The following is a 21,955-nucleotide window of genomic DNA, read 5'->3' as shown; positions in this document are numbered from 1 at the left end:
ATTGTACCGCGCCTGCGCGAAAACGTCACCGTATTTTGGTCTACGCAGCTGACGATGTAAACAAGAAAAGACAGTCTAGCAGGCCGGTGACACCTCCACTTTAAAGCAGTCTGCGCCTCGGCATCGACCAACATGGGCCTGCCTGTCATCATTAAAGTGAATTTTCGTGGGAATGTGAAGAGATTCCTGGCGGGCGAGCTGGACAAGCTGGAGTGGAGCTCGGTGGAAACCTGGGTGAGCGGCTATAGCCGAGCTTGTTGGCGCAGTTCGAGGAGAACAAGGCCTGGTCGTGGCCTACCCTCGGAACACATTTTTTTTATATTTATTCATGTAAAAAAACTACTAGCCTTTGATGAGTGCTTACATTTACGCCACAAGTTAACGCAGCGCGGTTGAATTTTGTGTCAAATTGTAATGAAATGTTTTGTTTGCTTTGAAATTCAGATTAAAGCCTCATTCGGAATAAACCACTTTCAAGTGAAGTACTTTGATGAAGACAGTGAAGAGGTAACAAAGCCGTTATGAATACAAGATAACATGTTCCATTATTTATACAAATCTTTCTCTGTTTATTTCAGATTTGCATTAACAGTCAAGGTGAGATAAATACCTGTTTCTTCATCCGTGTTAGTTAATGGTCAATGAAATATAAACATAAGGAATGTAAGTTGTCTTTATGCACATTTGCTTACCACAAGAATGTTTGTTTTGGTTTCAGATGAGTATGAAGAAGCCATCAAGGTACGGTCGATTATCAAAAATGTTGTTGTTTTATTAGGCTATTTCTACTAGAAAAACCAAAGGCGAGCTCATAGACTGAAAAGCAATGATGCATTAATGTGGCAATGATGTCATGGCTAAAAACATCAAATACAATCGCTCTTTTACCAGTGCTTATTCCTTCCCGTCATTGTGTTGTTAAATTGTTGACTCTGTGTGTTTGCGTCACGTTGACTGTGAGCAGAGCGCAGAGAAGCAAGGCAGCCTCCTCAAGATGAACGTGTATAAGATGAAAGGTCAAGCCTGCGGAGGCCCGCTCAAGACGGAGGTCAAGGAGCTGAAGGGGGACCTGCGACCCGCACCGCCGTATCCGTCAAGGGTCAAGACGGTGGACAAGGGCACGCAGGTCACTCCAGAGCGAGAAGCTGTAAGGACCATCGCCTTTTCTTTCTCACGTGTGTTTGCACGTACAGTATGAGTCAATGTGTCACTCCTTAATAAGCAGTCTTTCCGGAATGTATTCTTCACAAATGTCCGCCGTTGTTGTACAAAGCTGATCCCGCCCACACTCGCATGTCTCAACTGGAGACGCTCGATATTGGTGTTCTTACTGATATTTGATGTAACTAATTGGTTGGTAAATTGGTAAGTTTTGCCACCATTTTATTCTTATTTCTGCGTTTTTTTTGTCCGCTAACTACTCGTTCATTTTTCAACCGATTCACACCATTCAAGCATCAAATCGGTCAGCTCATTCTTGAATAGTGTGCTGTCATTCGGTTTTTACCTAAAGTTCACAGATTTTCCAAAAATTCCATAGAATTTTTCCCAGTGAAAATGAATGGGCCATTTTTCAAACTTCCACCATTTGCACATTTCTCAACCGATTCAAACCATGCCACCATGAAAACATTCCACACATCCAGGGCTTCAAACTAATGTTCCAAAAATAACTTTTCCCGACATTCCCACTTTTCCTTTGATCTTAATTACTCCACTACATTTTTCAAACAATTCCAACATCAAATGGTTCAGTACAATTAAGGATATCTATTTTTCACATTTAAACAATTCAAATATTTCCCTAAATTCCCATTTTTCCAGAAACTAACTTAACATTCTTTTGATCTTAATTACTCAAGTACTTCCAACATTTTTCAATCAATTCTAACAATTCAACATCGAATCGTTCAGCACAAACCAGACATCGAGGCTACCTATAACATTTAACATACATTTAACCTATAACATTTAACATACATTTAACCTATAACGTTTAACATACATCATGCATACTTTGTCTGTCATGATGTCATAGTCTTGAATACTCTTACATCACATACTCTTACGTCACATAGTTTGTATTTCTGTTTCATTATTCCTTTTTTTGCTCATTTTTGTTTTTCCTCCACCTCATCGGGTTTAGGCATTCACTCGTAATGTCTCCAGACATTGCAGTCATTTAGTATATTTTTATTAGACTTTAATGAGATGGAATGTTTTAGAACCTTGTGGTAAAATGTTATTTTTAATAAACGCTCATGAGGTCCAGAAGTAATAATGCAGCACAATCAGGATTATTATCAATTATTAACCTGTCAAGGCTACAATTGGGAAAAGTATTGCAGATTTTGTGTTTTTTTTCCCTTTTGAAAAAAATGGGGAGTAAAAAGACCATAGAAATGTAAAAAATATATATTTTGAATAATAAACCTATGGTTGAAAAATTTCATTCAGTCAAAGTGAAAACAGTATATTGTAATTTAAAAAAATGTAATTGTTTTTTTGTGTGTATTTTATTTAATATTATACATATTTATATTTAAATATAATAGACTTTGTGTTTTTTCCTGCAGAAAAAAATTGGAGCTACAAAGACCATAAAAACATCCATCCATCCATTTTCTATACCGCTTCTTCCTCATTAGGGTCGCGGGGGCATGCTGGAGCCTATCCCAGCTGACTTCAGGCGACAGGCGGGGTACACCCTGGACTGGTCGCCAGACAAAGACAAACAACCATTCACACTCACATTCATACCGATTGGCAATTTAGAGTCGTCAATTAACCTCGCCTGCATGTTTTTGGAATGTGGGAGGAAGCTGGAGAAAACCCACACACACGGGGAGAACATGCAAACTCCACACAGAAATGCCCAGGGGAGAATCGAACCCAGGTCTTCCCGATCTCCAAGCTGTTACTGTGTTGGCCAACGTGCTAACACCTAGACCACCGTGTGTATATATATATGTATATATATATATATATGTATGTGTATATATATATATATATATATATATATATATATATATATATATATATGTGTGTGTGTGTGTGTATATATGTGTGTGTATATATATATGTATGTGTGTGAGTGTGTGTGTATGTATGTATGTATATGTATATGTATGTATGTATGTATAAAAATAATGTGCTCATTGTTGTGTGTTTGTCCTCAGGTGACTGTGAAGGACAGCAAGGGGACCAAAGCAGACGACGAGCCTCCTCCCATGTGGTTTAGATCATACATGGAGAAGGTAAGAGTCCAAATCAGCCTCATTTTCCCGCTTTGTGCTGCAATGACGAGGTATTTTCCGCACAGTTCAAAGACGAGGTTGTTAAAGAGGTAGTGGAAAGGATGTGCAGTGACTTCTCTGGCCAGTGTTGCACACACAAGTCTCCCACTGCGCCCCCTGAGCCCAGTGGAGCCAGCTGTGCTCCCATGGGGCCCAGGCCTGGGCCCCCCACCACCACGGTGGGACCCAAACCAGGCCCCTCCACCTCCAGTGGATCTCTAGGTTACACCCCAAACTGCAGCAGCTGCAACAAGCTCACCTCTGAAGGAGCCTACAAGTGCAGGTAGGAGGCCGCACTTGTACCTTCATAGCTTGCTTGACTGTGTGGACTCTTTGCCCCGCTAGCGTTTGCCCATCCTGCATCCTTTGCGAGATGTGCCGACACAGCCATGACCCCAGCCACAACCTCGTGAGAACCAAGACACCTCTCTCCATCCCGGAACACGGAATGTCGGGAGAACTGAGGTAAAGAATGACGATTGTTTGAAATCTTTCAAGGGACAAAGACGTCTAAAAGTAGGAGATTGTAGGAGATAGGTGCTTGTCAGTCTTGATAGTCAACAAAAAGGTCTTCCTGATAACATCCCAAACCAGGTTCCTACGGCGAGGAGACAGGACGGTGCGCAAGGCCGAGCGCCAGCGCCTCAAAGCAGAAAGGAGGCAGCTGAGAGCCGAAGTGAAGGAAATCAAGAAGAAACTGAGACTGGAGAAGAGGGGCCTGCAATGGAGCGGGCCCTCTACCTCAGGCCGAGCCGTCCTGGCTAACACGGCCTCCGCCTCCACCCAGGCCCCTGCCCTGCCCCCGCCCGTCGCCTCAGACACAGCCTCAGGTCCCGTCCCCGCCCCCGGCCCGGCCCCGGCCCCGGCCCCCGACCCGCAGGCCTCCAGTCCAGAGTAAGCGCCTCCTGGGAAGGGCGTCAGACAGTGCTGGGTACCTCCCATCCAGCATGGATGCAAAAAGTCTTTTTTTTCCCCCCCAGAAAAGAAATCTTTGTAATCTAGTCTGTGTGAGTGTGTCGCTGGCTGCGCTGCGCTGGTGGGAAAGTGTCGGAACTACCTCAGTGTGAAAACTGCTGCTGCTGCTTCGTAGATTTTCTAAAAAAATGCTTTTGAGCTGCAAACAAATCTGGGCTCCTGCTTTTTTTTGATTGGTAGACCAGAAAAGAGCTGTTTTCAACAATGCTCTGTACACTTGAAACTAGGGGTCCCGGGGCCGCGCACTCGTCCTTGCTGCCCACTATGGCCGCCTTGTTTCTGGATGAAAATCTGCCTGACGGCACCCGTCTGGAGCCCGGAACCATTTTCATCAAATACTGGAAGATGAGGAACTCGGGGACTATCAGCTGGACCCCAGAGACCAAGGTACCGCCCCCCCCTTAACCTGCCCGAGGACAGCCTCCACGCTTTTGCAGTCTTTGCCCCTTCCCCCTCTCTGAGCCCTCTTCACTAACACCAGCTAAGATTCCAGTCTTCTGTCTCATTTCACTTGTGATTCTGATGGTCGTGGCTTGAGCGTCTTTATCATCTGCCGCGCTCCTCGTGTGTCTATTCCTATTTTTTGTGTGTCCTGTGTGTGTGTGCGTGTGTGCGTCTAGCTGGTGTTAGTTTGGGGGAACCTCAGCCTGGCGTCGCAGGAGAAAAGGGCAGTGCCGGTGCCTCTGCTGCCGCCTGGGAAAGTGGGCATGGTCAGCGTGACCTTGGTGGCCCCCATGATGGAGGGCACATACAGCTCCCATTGGCGCCTGGCGCACTGCGGCCAGCAGTTCGGCCCGCGCGTGTGGTGCAGCGTCGTGGTGGAACGCGGCAGCGCCATCAACGCTCGGATGCGGCTGGCGAGTCACCCTTACATTATTTTTAGTTTCTGCTCTCCTCATGCTAAGATGCTAATGCTGCTAACGATGTCATCAGAGGAAACAGCTGCAGTCAGGAGCGAAGGTGTCCAAGGATTGTTTGGACAGCCACGAGGGCCCCTTCCCGCCGTATATGGACCTGCTGACTGCACAGGTTCACGCTCAGACCACATAGCACCGATTTCGGCTTGTCGCCACATTCACATCATTTTCTTTCTACAGGATCTTCTGTCCTTCGAGTTAATGGATATAAACATTGTGCAGGAGCTGGAGAAGGTGCCAACCAACACCCCCGTGGGTAAGAAGAGCAGCAGAAGCTTCCTGATGTGATTGGATTTGCGTTGTAGCAAGCTAGACTTGCCTTAATCGCTTTATTTGCCCTTAGATTTGACACCCTGCATTTCCCCGCTGCCCCCCGATGAACCAGAGAATGCCGCCAAAGACGACACAGAGGTCACAGGTGTCCGAAAACTTTTTGGTAAGGCACTAACAGTATGGCAAAGTGCATTTAACGCGCGTTTGAGCAATGTTTGTTGTTGTCAGGAGGGAAACCAAAGATCCAGAGGGAGCACCCGTGGGAGTCTGCCACCCCGGAGGAGGAGCGTGAGGAGGAGATCAGTGGCGCTCAGTTCCTGTGTGAGACGGTCATCCGCTCCCTCACCTTGGAGGAGGCGCCCGACCACAGGCCCCTGCGCAGGAGCCAGTTGCACTGTAGCCGCCTGCCACAAGGTGAGAAGCCGTCCGCGACCTTAAATGTGCAAATGTGCCGTGTTTCACACTCCGCCAGATCGTCGATTACTCGACCACACACCTACCGAAAACGTCAGACTTTCATTGCAAAGTTAATGACATAATAGCTGTAAACAGGATGTTGCATCATCTAGAGCAGTGGTTCTCCCCGGTGGGCCGCAGACAGGAAGTCAAACATTATATTAAAGTATGTGATAAACAACTCGACCGCAGGGTTAGCATGTTGGCCACACAGTCAGGAGATCGGGAAGACTTTGGTTTGAATCTCCACTTGGGCATCTCTGTGTGGAGTTTGCATGTTCTCCCCGTGCGTGTGTGGGTTTTCTCCGGGTACTCCATCTTCCTCCCACATTCCAAAAACATGCATGTTAGGTTAATTGGAGACTCTAAATTGTCCATAGGTATGAATGTAAGTTTGTTTATATGTGCCCTGTGATTGGCTGGCAACCAGTCCAGGGTGTACCCCGCCTCTCGCCCGAATTCAGCTGGGATAGGCTCTAGCATACCCCCGCGACCCTAATAAGGATAAGCGACATAGAAGATAGATGGATGGATAACCAACTCAAGTTGTTTATAGTCAATGAATTGTTTTGTCAATTATTTTGAAGTTAAATTGAGCATATTTAGTCACTTCCTCGTCATTTCCTTGACAAAATGCCTTGATAAATTCTCTACTGTAAAATGCACCTTGGACATGAAATAATGTCTATCAATGTTTCAATAAAAAAAAAAATTGCTTGGTTTGACTAAGCAGTATACAAAATATAAATGAACATGACTTAAATATGAGTGTAAAAAAAGTAAAAAATAACTTAAATTAAGGCAAAAAGAAAATGAAAATTAAAATGACTTAGTGTAAAGTGTAAAAAAAATATATATATATATATAAATAACTAGTAATATAAATGACTTAACTTAAAAAAACAAAAAAATAAAAATGAAAAAAAGGGCTTGCGTTTCCATGGTGACACCATAGGACTAACCCATTCTCCCTGACTGTTTCCACACTTGTTTCGCTGACTGTTTCCACACTTGCAGTTGTTTCTCGGGGCCCCGCCTTTGAGAGGACGGCGGCGTCTGAGAAGAGCGAGGGAGAAGGAAATGAAATTTGCGGCCTCGCGGGTGCCAGTGTAGCTCTGCCACCCATCTTGTGCCTCGCCCAGGAAGAAGAGACGAGGACAGGTTAGGGGAGAACTTTGTGGATTCGATATTATCCTGTCGTTTTGGTTTTGGTGATGAATGGGTATTTGTCTTCCTCACAAAAAGCCCCCCCCGCTAGCTCGCGTCACACTGACGACGACGATGACGATGATGATGATGAGGATGAAACCGTGAAGGGCAGTAAAGATGAGAAGGTGGAAGACTGGGATGAGGTGAGCACACAGTTTAAAAGGAATCATCTAAACAGTGATGATGACCATGCGCTCCTCTTCCCGCTGTGTGTCAGGTCAGCAGCCAGACCTCTTCCTCGTCCTCCTGCGATGACTTCATCATCGTCCTCCCCGACTGCTTTGACATCAGCCGTCCACTGGGGGAGTCCATGTACAGCTCTGCCTTGTCACAGCCCGACGCCGTCGTCACGGCGACCCTGGCTAGCCCGGAGTTGCTGCAGGAGGAGGACTACACCTCTGATGTGGGTGAGGCATCGCCACCCGGAGAAGAGGAGCAGCAGACGGAGGGTGTTGATGAAATCGACCCGGCCGGCGGCGGCACTCTGGCCACGCCCCCCCTCACCATCCACAGCAGCGTCAACCAGATGTTGTGCGCCTCTCAGACTCTGGACGCCGCCACGCTCACCCCAGAAGTGGTGCCCCCGCCGCCCGCCCTCTACTCACCCAGGTTGGACGGTCGCACACAGGCCACCTTTCTTAGTCCACTTCTGTTAGAAGTTACTAAGAGTAAGCTGATTTGTCTCAGATCCGAGGCGCTGTACTTGGCAGAAGACGCCTGTCATGAAGCGGACGAGTCGCACACGCCCAGGGTCCACGCTAACAGTGAGAGTAGTTTTGATGTTCCTCTTTTCCGATATCTGATACAGTCAAGCACTTCATACCAACTAATGTGGTGAAATGAACACATGTTGCTGCTTTTACTGCAATGCCACAAAAACACTGCAATAAGTCGTAGAAAAAGTGCCAAAAGCTGTGACTTTGATTTGTGTGTGATATCAGGTTAGAAGTATTTAAAGGAAGACGCCTAACTCCCCCCTCGCAAAACCAGGACTTTGTCGTGCTGTGCAGGACAGGTTGGATTTTAGTTTGGTTTTCTGCAGTTGGAGCATAGAAAACCTGTTTACGACCATCAAAATACAATTTTAAACATTATTAGAGCCCTGTAGACATGAACTAACACCGCTATAGTCCCTTTACGCTTCTATTATCTAGTATAGTACAGTGGTCCCAAACCTTTTTTGACCAACAGACCGTCTTGTGGTCCCACAAATCTCCCGCGGACCGGGGTGGGGTGGGGGTGGGGGGTGGCGATCTAATTTATCTTATTATGTATTGTGTAAAACTAAGACATGAATAAGATCAAATTAAAAGCACAAAATGAATGCTGACCCACCATCCACCAGTTCAAGTTCCAGCCAAGTGTTTCCAGAGAGATGATTACATGGCTGTTTGACGTGTGTGGTGAAAGGCAGTGTGCTAGCATGAATTAACTTGAGACAAATGTGCACATTAGCACTCAATAAGTCATCAAAACTTACCTTTATGCATTCCCACATAGTATCAGCATTTGACACCAAATATGAGGTGAAAGAAAAATGGTAAAAATACAGTAGTAGTCTATCTGTGCGGCGTGAGATGAAGTTAGCACACGCACAATGGACATGCGTCAAGTGAGACGGATGTAACAGAGAGAATCCGGCTACTTTTCAATAAAAAAATGAAATAATGGAAATTATTTTTTCTTTCTGTGCTGCCCTGTACCAAATGACCCACGGCCCGGTACCTACTGGTATCTACTGGTATAGTAGACATAACAGAAAATGGGACATAATATAGATTCACATGTTAGCATTGGGAGCGTTCATCACAATGTCTTGGATGCATCTTCTGAATGCCTTATATTTGTATTTTACTTTTGTTTAGCCATTTTTATGCTTGAAAATGTTTCATTTATGCAAAAAATACGTGAAATTTGCTCAAATGTGCATATTTTTGGACCAGAAATACTGTATTCATCCATGAAACAGCATGATTTATTTATATATTTTTTTAAAAACAGTGCTACAGAGTGAAGCCGCAAAATTCAAATCCTGAAGTGGCACAATGTAGATGCTGTAGGAATGATTTATGTTTGTTTCAAACATTTGAACCTAATTGCTTCGGACTGTTTGACCAAAATTAACTTAAATTTAAAATAATTAAGACATCTTAAAGCATAAACAAAATGAACCGTAAATAAGACTGGAACACACCAAAAGCAGTCCTGACAAGCTTCAAAGAAATTTTAGCATCGTAACTATGCTATCCCTCTCCCCCAGGCCTCAACTTTGATCATTGTATTTGTATTTTTTTTTTAATTATCCTTTTAAATTTTTTTGTAATTTTATTCTATATTATTTTATTTGTTTCCTTCAATTTTGTTTTAGTTTTAAAAATAATTATTTTTAAATGTATTATTTTTCAAAATAATAATTTAAAAGAGTATTTCAATTTTTTATTATGATTTTTAAAATTAATTTAATTTAGACGTGGATTATTATTATTATTATATATTTTTTTAAATTATATATTGATTTCTTTTTTCATTCAATTAATTTATTTAAATTGTAATTAATTTTAACAGGAATGTTTTACTCTGCAAAGGTGCAAGGGCGTTCTCAAAAAGTTTGGGACCCCATGTGTAATATAATTTTTTATTATTTTACTATATAATTTTTCATTTTATGTTTTTTTTTTTTTACATTGTTTTAAATAAAAAAAAAATTGTCATTCAAAAATGTATGCAAATTTTAACAAGAACGTTCTCTCCTGTAAGGGGTCCGTGTTCTCAAAAAGTTTGGGACCCCATGTGTAAAGAGTTTTTTTTTTTTAGTTTTCACTTTCAAACATATGTTGTAGCTCCCAAAAGACACAAAGTTCATCTTTCATGCTACTTGATGTCACTTTGTCACTGCTGAAACTCCATGAAGAGAATTTGACTCGTTTTGGGGTCCAAACAGGAAAGACTTTGCGGAAGACTTTTTTGATGTGTTGCCTCAGCAGAAGGAGTGCTTCCCCTTATATAACATTAGCGTGTTGTGTTGTTTTACTTTTTTATTCTCTCTCTTCCATCTTTTTTGCAGTTTCATCAGGTCTGTCCAGATCTGCAGGCTCAGCCTCGAGTGCCTTTGAGACGTACAACCCCAGACCGAGCAACGCACTGCAGCCCAGGTCACTTTTGAGATGACATACAGTGGTGTGAAAGTGTTTGCCCCCTTCCTGATTTCTTATTTGTTTGCATGTTTGTCACACTTAAATGTTTCAGATCATCAAACAAATGTAAATATTAGTCAATGACAACACAACTGAACACAAAAATGCAGTTTTTAAATGAAACTTTTTATTATTAAGGGAGAAAAAAATCCAAAGTTACATGTCCCTGTGTGAAAAAGTGATTGCCCCCTAAAGCTAATAACTGGTTGGGCCACCCTTAGTAGCAACAACTGCAATCAAGCGTTTGTGATAACTTGCAATTCAGCTTGTTTCATCCTTGTGCTCATTCCAGGGGCCAAGGGGGCATCACCGAGGGACTGGTAAAGGGGGCTCTTTCAGTGGCGGCGTCCGCTTACAAGGCTCTGTTCACCGCGCCCAACTGTCCCGTACAGGTACATGGATTATTCTATATAATCAGAGGTGGGGATTAGGCATGGAAAAATTGAGAAAACCCAGCTTGATGTAAAGGTCTGGAGTTGCTAAGGAGTACGAGTTAGGCCGTACTCGCACTATTGTAGGTCATTCGTGCCACGCCCGCTTTGCTCTCCTACAACCAGTTGACTCGCCCCATCGCTTGTATTCTGTTGTTCTGCAATTTCTGACTTTTTTCTGATCGTTTCTACTGTGTAAGTTAGCAGCTGTCATCAGTGACTTGAGAGAGGAGCGATCGCGTGAATTCAATGGCACGTCGTTAGTACACACATGAGTGTAGTCGCGGGTGAGCGGAGCGTGCTGTGAGTGTTGACTCTTGGATCATTTTAATTATTTGGATTTTATTTCTATTGGGAATTTTGTCGGTTAGCATGAATAACTTGCGAGGAGCAATCGCATACTGTAATACTGGAGCAATCGCATACTGTAATACTATGGTTAATATTTTTCAGATTTAAATGTTAAATATGCTTATTACAATTATGTTTATTATTGTCGTTATGATTGTATAATATTAAAAAATTATAATACATAATGTTAAAATTCATATTTCACAAAGATTATACTATACTTACTATATTATATAGTATAATATATAACTTTTATATTTAAAATGTAATATTCTATAACTCACTGATGCCTTACTATATTATTAGCTATAATAATGTAATTACAGTAGTATTGTAGATTATTATAATACTTAATAATCTAACTCACTACGATGACACTATATTATTTTAAATGTAGTATATTAGCGTTATTATATTAATATTATAATGTTAGCATTTAATATAATATGTCCCTATATGCCTATTATAATATTAGATGCTCAAATTCAAGGGGACGTTAGGAGCCTGGGACGGATCAGTGCGTTCACACTAGTTAAATGTAGGATTGGGTATCATTGATCACCTGATACCGGTGCCAAATCTGTGCTTTTGAAATATCATTTAAACATATACATTTTGTCCAAAAACAGGAACTTTTTATTTTTAGGGAATTTTGTGACGTGTCAGTTGAACAGAATAGCCATTTAAATACTTGAAGAATATGAATAAATTCACCAATATTAAATCAAATCCACAACAAAATGTACAAAAAAAATCCAAGTGTGAGTACATACACTCCATGTGAATTCCCCATCTTTCCCAATCCTTTCTGGACAGCGAGGCATCGACCCGGCCACCCGCCAGGACCCGTCTCTCATGGCCATGCTGCTGGAGATGGGCTTCAGGGACCAGCGGCTCAACCAGCGGCTGCTGAGGAAGCACAGCTACAACCTGCTGCACACCGTCAACGAGCTGGTGCAGATGGCCGAGGACACGCCGCCCAACCGGGCCGTGGAGGCTCGGCACTGACGGGGAGGGGATTTTTTTGTCCCGAAGTATTTCATGTGGTCGCTCAAGCTGTGTAGCTTTATTTAGAAGTAGGCCACTCATGATTTTTAAGTCTCCATTCGGACCAAGCGTGACTTGCTTTATTCTTAGGTGGGGCGTGGCTAGCTGACGAAATCAGAAGTGCTGAATGTTGTGGGGTCACAATTGTTTTAGGGGGCGTGAATATTCCGCGTGCAACCTTTCTTCATTTCTTGTAGTCCACTTTTGCCTAAACAATGCAATCTCTTTTGTATCCGAGTACTGTTCTCTCTCTCATTAGACGTTGACGTGTGGAATGTATACAAAAAATCTGTATATCACCGACAGGCGTGCGCGCTTTCACCAAAACTAGCGATGGTCATTTAGCACTCGTAGAACCTGAGACGTCTCCAGAACAACACATTCCTCAATCTCCAGTAGTACCGTGAGTCTTTCTTATTCCTACATTGCCTTTTCATGAAGTATCATTATTCCAGTTGCTTGTCTGCTGTGTGTCTTAGAGAAGATTGCTATTCTTTCATGCGTGCAAGCGAGAGTGGCGTTCCGTTTGAGCGCTATTTTCTCCCGTCGAGTGTTGTCCGTTGTTGTGCTCAATCTCAAGATGGATGCTTTGGAAAATAAATGCTTGTCATTTCTTCGGCAACCACATTCACCACCCTTCTGCTGTAGATCTGAAAAATAAACAATTTGCACATTGCTTGGCTCCTCCCTGAGAACAGTCGTTCTCCTGTTAACTGTGTTGTGGTGCTGCAAATGCAGTACACATTCTCCGCCGCTTTGGGGCAGTATAACTCACCCGAGGAAGGCGGAAGTGTCCATCCCACCTGGCATTTTGTTTTTTTTTAGCTGAGCAAATGAAACTGCTCTTAAAAGGACTATTGTAAGTTACGCCGGCGGGAAGCTAGCAGCTGTTAATAGATTCACAGAAACATCTACTGTTTAAAGATTAACTGTCACCCGAAGAAGGCGGAAGTGTCCCTCCCACCTGGCATTTTTGTTTTTTTAAACTGAGCAAATGAAACTTGGATCTTAAAAGGACTTTATTGTAAGTTACGCCGGCGGGGAGCTAGCAGCTGTTAATAGAGCCACAGAAATGATAGCTACTGTTTAAAGATTCGAGTATTCAACGGACGAAAGGTGAGTTTTTAACCTAAAGTCGCACCGAATAAGCTCCAAAAGAATGCTGGCCACCGAGACTTCCATGAACACCATAGTCTGAAAACGAAAGTTAAGGTAGCTGCGTCGGCATAAACGAAATATGTTGTGTTACACAAAGTTGGATTTAGCATTGCAGCTAAGTTTTTTTTTATTGCTGCAATGCTAAAGTTAATAAAAAAATAACGACAGAAAACATGTTTGTCGAAATGTGTACACGAAAGTAAGGCGGATTTCCGGTAAGTGGCGGAGTGATATTTACAGTCAGATGACAAGGCAGCATTGACTCGGTGTGGCGTCATCGTTTGATCGCGTGAAGTGTTACTGCTGAGTCAGAAGCTGCTGTTTACTGTTGGTTATCAGTTTTAACAGTTAAAAGAAAGTGCAGCACAATAAAGTGTTATCAAGACGTGAGCATCGTACTTTGATGTGTCGTAACAGGAGCTTTTGACGCCATCAGTTTAACTGCTAGCATGCCTCGTCTTCCCTGCGTGCCCGTTGAACTTTTCTCCCCCGTTTGGCCTTATTGAGGAGGCGCCATGGTGACCAGCCAGCACAGCAGCCCAGATGAGCCAGATGAGAGGAACGAGAACGTGAAGACCCTGAAACATTTGCCTTGCTATGGCACCTTGGGAGACGCCTGCCCCACTTGCCGTGGCACGGGAAGAATTCCAAGAGGTTGGTGACATTGCTGAACATTTTTATGTGTTGCTTTGATTTGTTTGCTGGTTTTGATGCGTAAGTTACAAAGGAGGTGGTCCACTTTCACTTCAACAAAAGTGTGTTTCCAGGCCACGAAGACCAGCTGGTTGCTGTCATCCCCTGTAACGACAAAAGACTCCAGCCCAGACGCACGTGAGAGGGTTTTTATCACATAACATTTCCTGCCACACTTGAGTATAATATTGACATCCCGTTTCAGGAAGCTGTACGTGTGCGTGTCCATGGTGCTGTGTCTCTTCCTCTGCTGTCTCATCCTCTTCTTCCTCTTCCCTCGGAGCGTCACCCTGACGCCTGTGTCCGTGCTGTCCGTCATGGTCTTCTTCACCCCGGACGCCGTGCAGATGGAGGTCACGGTGAGTCACGAGTTTGTTTTCCTAAAACAACAGGTAGCTAGCAAGCTATCTGTTATGCAAAAAGTCAAAGAGTGTGTGCATAAAGTCTCCACTACTTCTTCTGTATGCTGAAATCGTTCATTTATTTGTGGTGGCCAATGAATGATGACCCTCGCTCATAAACACATTATAACGGGACCTCTTATGCAACATTTAGGTTGGGGGGAAAAAGTTCTAATTTTACCAGAATAAAGTCAAAATATTATGGGAGTAAAGTCATAACCACAATAAGAAAATTTATAATAAAGTTGAAATAGTTGGGGGGAAAAAGCAGAAATTGAAGAAAAAAAAAGCTGTAATTTTACAAGAATACACCCTTGATATTATGAGGAAAAATAACATAATTTTAGTAGCATAGAGTTGAAATATTAAAGAGAAAATGTAATTTTTTTAAAAAGTCATAATACTATGAGACACAAACAAACCAAAAGTTGTCATTTTTGGAATATTATGTTGGGGAAAAAGTTGTAATGTTACGAGAATAAAGTCAAAATTACAAGGACAACATTTACAGGAATGAAGTTGAAATAGTTGGCAAATTAAAAAAAACACCAGAAATGGGAAAAAATAGCCGTAATTGTACTAGAACAAAGTCAAAATATTAAGACAGGGATGTCCAAAGTGCAGACTGGGGGCCATTTGCAGCCCGCGGCTGTTTAAAAAAAAAAAAAAAAAAAATTATTGGCCCATGGAAAATTCAAACATATAATTTATTAAGAAAACAAAAAAAATAATTAAGTCAAGAGCAAAAATAAAGAATAAAATGAAAATACTAAAACAAAAAAGTTGTAATTTAACAAGAAAAAGTTGTAATTATTCGAGATTAACATTGTGATTTTATGAGGAAAAATAACGAAAATTTTGTAGCATGAAAGAAAAAAGATGCTTTTTTTAAAGTCATAATTTTATGAAAAACAAACAAACAAAACAAAAAACAAACAAAACAACAAATAAAGATATAATTTGGTTGCGGAAAATGTTATGTTACGAAAACTGTCAAAATATTACAAGAAAAAAGCAGAATTCGAACAAGGAAAAAAGTAGCAATTTTATGAGGATAAACTCATAATGTTATGATGAAAAAGCTATAAAATGTGAATAAAGTAAAAAAAAAAATTAAAAGTTGTAAAGTTGTCATATTCGGCTCCAGCATGCCCCCGTGACCCAAATGAGGAGAAGCGGCATAGAAAAGGGATGGATGGATGGATAGAAGTTATCATATTACAAGAAACAAATTTATGATTATTGAAGAACAAAGTTTAAATATTTGGAGAAGCAAAATTGGGGAAAAAAGTGCCAAGACCAAAGTGGATACTAACAATAGGTTTTTTCACCGATATCACATGTTGCTTTACATAAATATCAAAGCGGCACTTGGATCCTTTCATTTTTCACTATGTGGCTCTCGCTGGAAAAAGTTTGGACACCCCTGTATTAAGAGAAAAAGTATTAAGAAAAAAAAAACACTTACGAGGAAAAATAATGCCATTTTAGTAGCACAGAATAGAAATATTAAAGGGAAAAGGTTTTTTTTAAGTCATGATATTATGAGAAATAAAACTAAGTTGTAGTTTTTGGAAAAGTGGCTTGCGGAAAAAGTTATGCTACAAAAGTATTATTCTTTAAAAGTCTTAATATTATGAGAAACAAACAAGCCAAAAAAGGTCAAACGTTTTGAGAATAAAGTCAAAATATAATGGAAATAAAATCATAGTTACGAGACGAAAATTTACAAAAAGAAAATTAAAAAAAACAGCAGAAACGGAAAAGTCGTAGTTTAACGAGATAATAAGTTGCAATTTTACGAGAATAAACTCGTCATGCTATTGAGGAAAAATAATGTCATGTTAAAAATCTAAAATTTCAAGAATAAAGTAGTAAATTTACGAGAATAAAGTTGTACATTTACGAGAAAAAAAGTCATAATATTCCCTTTGCCCAAGGTCAAAGGTCACATGAGTCCACCATTTTCATAGCTGTCTCAGGCAATGCCTATTATGACGGAGTTTTAAAATAATCTGAGATTTTGGGAATGAAGTTGTACATTTACGAGAAAACACCCGTACTGTTATGTTCCAGGCATTGCCTGAGACAGCTATGAAAAGGGGGACTCGTGTGACCTTTGGCCTTGGGCATGTGGAGTGGGTGGGGTAAGGAAGGCGCAAGTGAGAAGGGCTAGCAATGCTAATCTGTTTGTGCTCAACCGCTGTTTTGCTGCCACGTTATAAATAAAAGCTTACCTGAAGGAAGAGCAAAGTTTCCTTCCTTCCTGAAGAGCTATGCTCTATTTCCCCTCTGACACGTACGACACCACCACACCTCATATTTACACTTTATTCTTAGGACTTTTTTTCTCAGAAGTTTACGATTTCATTCTTGTAAATTGACAACTTTTCTTCTTGTAAATTAAGATTTTTTTTCTTGTAAATTTACGACTAAAGTTGTCATTTTTGGAATATAAGTTTAGGGGAAAAAGTTCTAATAGTTATAAAAGTTAGAATCTTACAAAAAGAAAAATTGTGTGAAGATTATTTAAGAAGAAAGTTGAAATATTTGTAAAATTAAAAAAAAAAAACAGCAAAAATGGGGGGAAAAAAGAGTGATGTTGATATTAATACAAGGCTTTTTCACCTATATGAGACATATCTAACTTGTTAGCATACTTTATCTACATGTGTTGCTTTACAAAATATCAAAGTGGCAAAGTTGCATCCTTTCATTTTTCACCACGAGACCCTTGCTGGAAAAAGTTAGGACACCCATGCCCTGGACGGACCAAATGAGTTTTTCTAGCTTGACTTGCTTGCAAAGAGCTGAATGAAGAATGTCGCAGTGGAGGTTGGGAGAGATGAATCAGTTGAACTGATTGCCTTCACATGACCGCCTGGCTGTAAAAGCTGCCGTTCTGGTCTTTAAAAGGTGGACAAAGTTCCCTGAGACTTTTCCATAAAAAGGTGCGTTCCGTCCCCCAGAATCTCATCAACATCGTCAACGAGAACTTTGTCCCGGTCCAGATTGTGGAATTTGACGTCCAAGGCCTGGTGTCCCACGTGGTCATCAGCAAGACCAAGCTGTCCAACATGTCCACCATCCCGTCCCGCTCGCAGAAAGCGGTCAGTTTGAAAGAAGAGGATCAGAATATCTTTGCTAAATGTCTTTTTTTTTTTTTTTTTAATCTTGTCTTTCTCTCTCCTTCACATTGGCAGTACACCTATCAAATTGACCTGCCCATTACGGACAAAGGCCTAAGGTAAGCGTAATGTCATCTTCATCGTGAGGAGGTCCAACATGGTCCTTGTCTTGCAGCACGTACTGCCAGTCCAGCGCCATCAAGATCCACACCTTGTTCGTGGAGCTGCAGTAAGTCTTGGTCACATGCAACAAAGCTTACTGTCATGATGGATGATGTCATCATCTAATTTGCATAAGTGGTCATGTCACGCCCGAGTTTGTATTTCCTAAGAAGAGATCAGGCGGACACACTTTTCTGTCTTTTCAATCTTTTAGTGAGAAAATTGTCTGGCAGATGTCACAAAGTACAGCAGGCTGGAGCTCTCAAGTGCCTACTAGGTTATACGACACTTTAGGCCCGCCCACGCAGGGGCGTTACTCTGTCCTCTGTGGATCAGCCTGTCAGATTGTGTTAGCATTTAACTGGCTCAAGGTCGTGTCAATCAAGTGTGTGTGTGCGTGCGTGCATGTGTGCGCAACCGTGTCTACAGTGCTTATATTTTACAATTCTAGTCAACTCTAACAAAACAGTTGCTTTTTTGTTGTTTGTTTAATGTCACAAGCATATGGAAGTCCGTTTCCGCCACAGAAAGAAATAAAGTCTGTCAAAAAAAGTCAGATAAAAGTCATAATTACGAGATAAAGTAATAATTATGAGATAAGAAGTTGAAATTATGAGATAGTCATAATTATGAGATTAAAAGTCTAAATTACGAGATTAAAAGTCATAATCATGAGATAAAAAATTGAGTAGTAAAGTCATAATTATGAGATAAAGTGAAATTAATTAGGTAAAGTCATAATTATGAGATTAAATTGAAATTTTGAGAAAAAAAATCCAATATGAGATAAAAAGTCGAAATTACGAGATAAAAAGTTGAAATTACAAGATAAAGTCATTATGAGATAAAAAGTTGAAGTCCAAAGAGTATAAAAACGTCATGAGATGGGAAAGCATCATTTTGACTTTTTATCTCATAATTCTGACTAACCATTGGCTAGTACTGTACACAACAGGAAGTTAAAAAAAAGAACAAGGAACTCCCTATAGTATGTCATTTGTCTTATTTGTCATGTCTTATTTTCTCTTATTTTTTCTACTATATTGGGTAATAGGCGTGTAAAGGTGGCTATAGGGGTGTTATTTCATGTCTAGAGGGCTCTAATAATGTTAAAAGCTGTATTTAGAAGGTGGTTAACAGGTTTTCTATCAACTGCAATAAATGACTGCAGGGGCATCCAAAGTGGCTCGTGGGACTCGTTTATTATTGGCCAGCGGCGTGGTGGAGAAATCAAATTGAACACTAAAACACAAAAATAAAAAGGCACAATGTCAAGAAAAAGCTGACATGTTGATACTAATAGCACAAAGCTTTTAGCCATTTTGCAATAAAAAATATGTATATATTTTATTTTTTTGTTTGCGGCCCTTGGTAGAAATTGTTGGACACTCTTGGATTACTATACCGTGTGTGTGTGCGTGTGTGTGTGTTATGAGCGAGGGCAAGTGGCGGTCCGCAAAAAATAAAGGAACATCAGGGCAAACGGTGAGATGCTGTGATGAAGCTCACGTCCTCCCTGCGTGTCTTCCTCCCAGGATGACCATGAACATTTCCTACTTGTCCCACACGGAGCAGCTGTCGGTGGACACGTTCGAGTACATCGACTGCGGCACCAACTCCACCACCCCGCACCCGGTCAGATGATCTCCTCCAACCGCAAACCTTTTTTTTTTTTTTTAAACACGCTTTAACGGCGAAAGCACTCAGACCGCCCCTAAAAAGGGAACCAAAGCACCTTTTGCTGAAATGTCAAATTATGTGGCACTTTCTTGAAAGATGTGCTCATGTAGGGAAGGCAGTGTCTGCCATCATTGCACTTTATTCTAACCAAGTTCATTTCAGCTTCTGTCTAATGTGAATATGTAACATGGAGGATTTGAATGATGTTGCCATGACAGGTAATGATGCTAATGTCGCTAAAAAGGAAAAATAACTACACCAGGTAGATTTTATTATCACCCACATATGTCAAAATCTTCCATCTGTACCTACTTTTTTTTTCTTCATCTATTTCATTTTGTACACCAAAAATACTAAAACGGGTTTCATTTTTGTCAGCTGACCTCACATTGTTTTGCCAACAATGTATTTGGCACTAGTGCAGACAAAAGTACCGTAATGCCTCGCCACTGTGAATTTTGCAGCTTCATTTTATCATGGATGTTCAAACATGCATTAATAAATCTTGCTGTGGTCATCAAGGTTGAATACGGCCTATTATTACAGTAGTCAAAAATGCATATTTAAGCCAATTTTAGTTTTGGGTTTTGTTTTGTTTTGGGTTTTTTTGCCTAGATGAAACATTTTCAAGCATAATATTTGCTCAATTGGGAGTGTCCAGGGGTTTTTTATTGGCCCGTGGCACATTCTAAAAATACTAGCGCTGTCAAAAATAACCCGTTAACATTGGTAGCTAATTTATGTAATTACGTTAAAAAAATGTTTAGTATAATTTTAACGCATGCGCACCAGAGCAAGCGCGCCTCTGTTATGACGGGGTGAGGGGGTATACACAACTAAAGTGGCTCCACAAACCCAGGCTTTGTGTTCAAGATGTAACTCGACAAAACCTAACGTCCGCAATCAGACTTAATTGGTCCCGCGACGGTGGTTAGCAGCTTACGTTGTCAAGACGGGTTTTCGGCTTTGTGCGAAGAGCGCGTTCACATGAAAGGGGGCGTTTCCACTAAAAAGTGATGCGATCCCAGCCAGTGTGTTTTGCAAGAAATGAGTACGTAATTATTATGGAACATCATGCGGGGTCATGGACATGCATGCTCTCCCCGTGTGTGTGTTTCTCCGGGTACTCCGGTTTCCTCCCACATCCAAAAACATCTTAGGTTAATTGGTGACTCTAAATTGTCCATAGGTATGAATGTGAGTGTGAATGGTTGTTTGTCTATATGTGCCCTGTGATTGGCTGGTGACCAGTCCAGGGTGTACCTGTCGCCCGAAGTCAGCATGCCCCCGTGACCCTAAAGCGGTATAGAAAATGGATGGATGGATCATGAGGGGTTCTGAAAAGATTCTGACTGGTGAAAGCAACACTGTCGCCGCCAATACAGCGAGGGAGGACTGCTGGCATGCCAGCATGCTGCATGTGAATGTGCAAGTCAACACACATTATTCTAAAAACTATACCCTACTAACGCTCAACATTGCACAACTTTGACATATTAACACTTACGCATTAAAAAAAATAAATGCATTGGAGCAACAGCTTTTGTTTTTGATGCTATAGTTTCATTAAATATTTTTTTATATTTAGTTGTGACCACTAGGTGGCAGTGTTTTGCGTGTGGCGACTTTAATTTTTTTTCCTTTTTATAATAAAGCAAGTGTATTAATGCAGTTGATTGATTCCTCAGAGTGTTTATTCCTCAAGCAAATACTGTAATATAAGAAGACTAACAGCCTCAGTACTCAAGGACTCCTATGGCATTTACATCTACTAAAATGTATTAATATTTCATATTGCATTTTATTTCTGGTGCTCACGTGAGCATATCTAGCGTATTCCCTCGCCTGAAAATCTATCTCACTTACAGCTGGATAAGGTCATCAGGGAATGCTCTTTAAAAAAAATCTGGAACCTCGTAGGTTCTAAATAAATGGAGACGCCATCTCCGCGTTAGTTAACAGTGAAACTGTGGCACTTTCATAGCCGATTTTAAGATGAAAGCCTGGACTTAACCTGGTCCCGGCCAGGCTATGATCTCAGCCTAAGTTACCATGACGATACAGCTGCTTTAAAAGAGCTACGCTTCGCACAATACCCCCAGAGTCTGACGCTCTTTTATAACTTCATTGTGACCTGAACACATCACCAGCAGTACAATTGCAACACCATAGACCGTACAGTATGTATCACCAACCCACACGTCTCTAGTCCGTTCATCCTGGGAGTGACGCTTCCTCATTGTTATTACAAGAGCGTGAGATGCATTCAGGGACATTCTGAACATCACATAAATGGCTTGATAATGCGCGCGCGCGTGTGTGTGTGTAAACGGGAAGATAATAAAAAGCATGAAGTGGCGATTCAAATGTCCTGCTACTATTAAAGAGACTAGTGTTAGACAAATAGATTTTTTGATTTGTGTGGTATCTTTTAGCTTGATTGACATATTCCGTTCATTTGGAGCTGTTATTTTGTCCTGTCATTTATCTTTCTCTTCATTAAATACAGTAAAAACGGGCACATTTCAGACATAGTTGCTAATGGTGATTAGCCATAATTGAATCTAAAAACCGATTAATCTGA

General features: G+C 41.2%; 2 protein-coding genes across 4 annotated transcripts; both read left to right on the top strand.

Moving 5' to 3' along the window:
- The first annotated feature begins 17 nt into the window (after nucleotides 1-17).
- nbr1a (NBR1 autophagy cargo receptor a) lies at nucleotides 18-12,825 on the top strand. Its single transcript, XM_054752436.1, has 22 exons — nucleotides 18-234; nucleotides 445-507; nucleotides 579-597; nucleotides 719-741; nucleotides 965-1,147; nucleotides 3,180-3,257; nucleotides 3,323-3,579; nucleotides 3,642-3,761; nucleotides 3,891-4,190; nucleotides 4,499-4,658; nucleotides 4,892-5,128; nucleotides 5,205-5,300; nucleotides 5,369-5,444; nucleotides 5,532-5,624; nucleotides 5,690-5,875; nucleotides 6,935-7,078; nucleotides 7,163-7,269; nucleotides 7,344-7,735; nucleotides 7,814-7,890; nucleotides 10,191-10,278; nucleotides 10,613-10,712; nucleotides 11,919-12,825. The coding sequence occupies exons 1-22, from the start codon at nucleotides 133-135 to the stop codon at nucleotides 12,108-12,110; spliced, it is 3,093 nt and encodes a 1,030-aa protein (XP_054608411.1). The 5' UTR covers nucleotides 18-132; the 3' UTR covers nucleotides 12,111-12,825.
- Nucleotides 12,826-12,969: 144 nt separating this feature from the next.
- Nucleotides 12,970-21,001, top strand: tmem106a (transmembrane protein 106A). 3 transcript variants are annotated; one of them, XM_054752440.1, is made up of 8 exons: nucleotides 12,970-13,173; nucleotides 13,815-13,961; nucleotides 14,075-14,138; nucleotides 14,206-14,359; nucleotides 17,371-17,511; nucleotides 17,605-17,648; nucleotides 17,705-17,758; nucleotides 19,227-21,001. In XM_054752440.1, the coding sequence occupies exons 2-8, from the start codon at nucleotides 13,823-13,825 to the stop codon at nucleotides 19,333-19,335; spliced, it is 705 nt and encodes a 234-aa protein (XP_054608415.1). In that variant the 5' UTR covers nucleotides 12,970-13,173; nucleotides 13,815-13,822; the 3' UTR covers nucleotides 19,336-21,001. The 3 variants fall into 3 exon arrangements, with proteins under 3 accessions (XP_054608415.1, XP_054608414.1, XP_054608413.1); XM_054752439.1 differs by having other exon boundaries at nucleotides 12,970-13,265; nucleotides 13,818-13,961; nucleotides 19,227-21,000; XM_054752438.1 differs by having other exon boundaries at nucleotides 12,970-13,265; nucleotides 19,227-20,999.
- The last annotated feature ends 954 nt before the right edge of the window (nucleotides 21,002-21,955 follow it).

Source organism: Dunckerocampus dactyliophorus, chromosome 15, assembly GCF_027744805.1.
Source record: "Dunckerocampus dactyliophorus isolate RoL2022-P2 chromosome 15, RoL_Ddac_1.1, whole genome shotgun sequence".
In the NCBI taxonomy this organism is placed as follows: Eukaryota; Metazoa; Chordata; class Actinopteri; order Syngnathiformes; family Syngnathidae; genus Dunckerocampus; species Dunckerocampus dactyliophorus.
The sequence above is the reverse complement of the archived record's forward strand: the minus strand, read 5'-3'. Positions and strand labels throughout refer to the sequence as shown.

Coding starts and splice junctions, on each gene's coding strand:
- nbr1a (XM_054752436.1), top strand. CDS start 133: ATGGGCCTGCCTGTCATCATTAAAGTGAATTTTCGTGGGAATGTGAAG. Junction 5,301..5,368: donor TGGACCTGCTGACTGCACAG/GTTCACGCTCAG, acceptor TTCTTTCTACAG/GATCTTCTGTCCTTCGAGTT. Junction 5,876..6,934: donor CTGTAGCCGCCTGCCACAAG/GTGAGAAGCCGT, acceptor CCACACTTGCAG/TTGTTTCTCGGGGCCCCGCC.
- tmem106a (XM_054752440.1), top strand. CDS start 13,823: ATGGTGACCAGCCAGCACAGCAGCCCAGATGAGCCAGATGAGAGGAAC. Junction 17,512..17,604: donor CGTCCCGCTCGCAGAAAGCG/GTCAGTTTGAAA, acceptor TCACATTGGCAG/TACACCTATCAAATTGACCT. Junction 17,759..19,226: donor ACCTTGTTCGTGGAGCTGCA/GTAAGTCTTGGT, acceptor TCTTCCTCCCAG/GATGACCATGAACATTTCCT.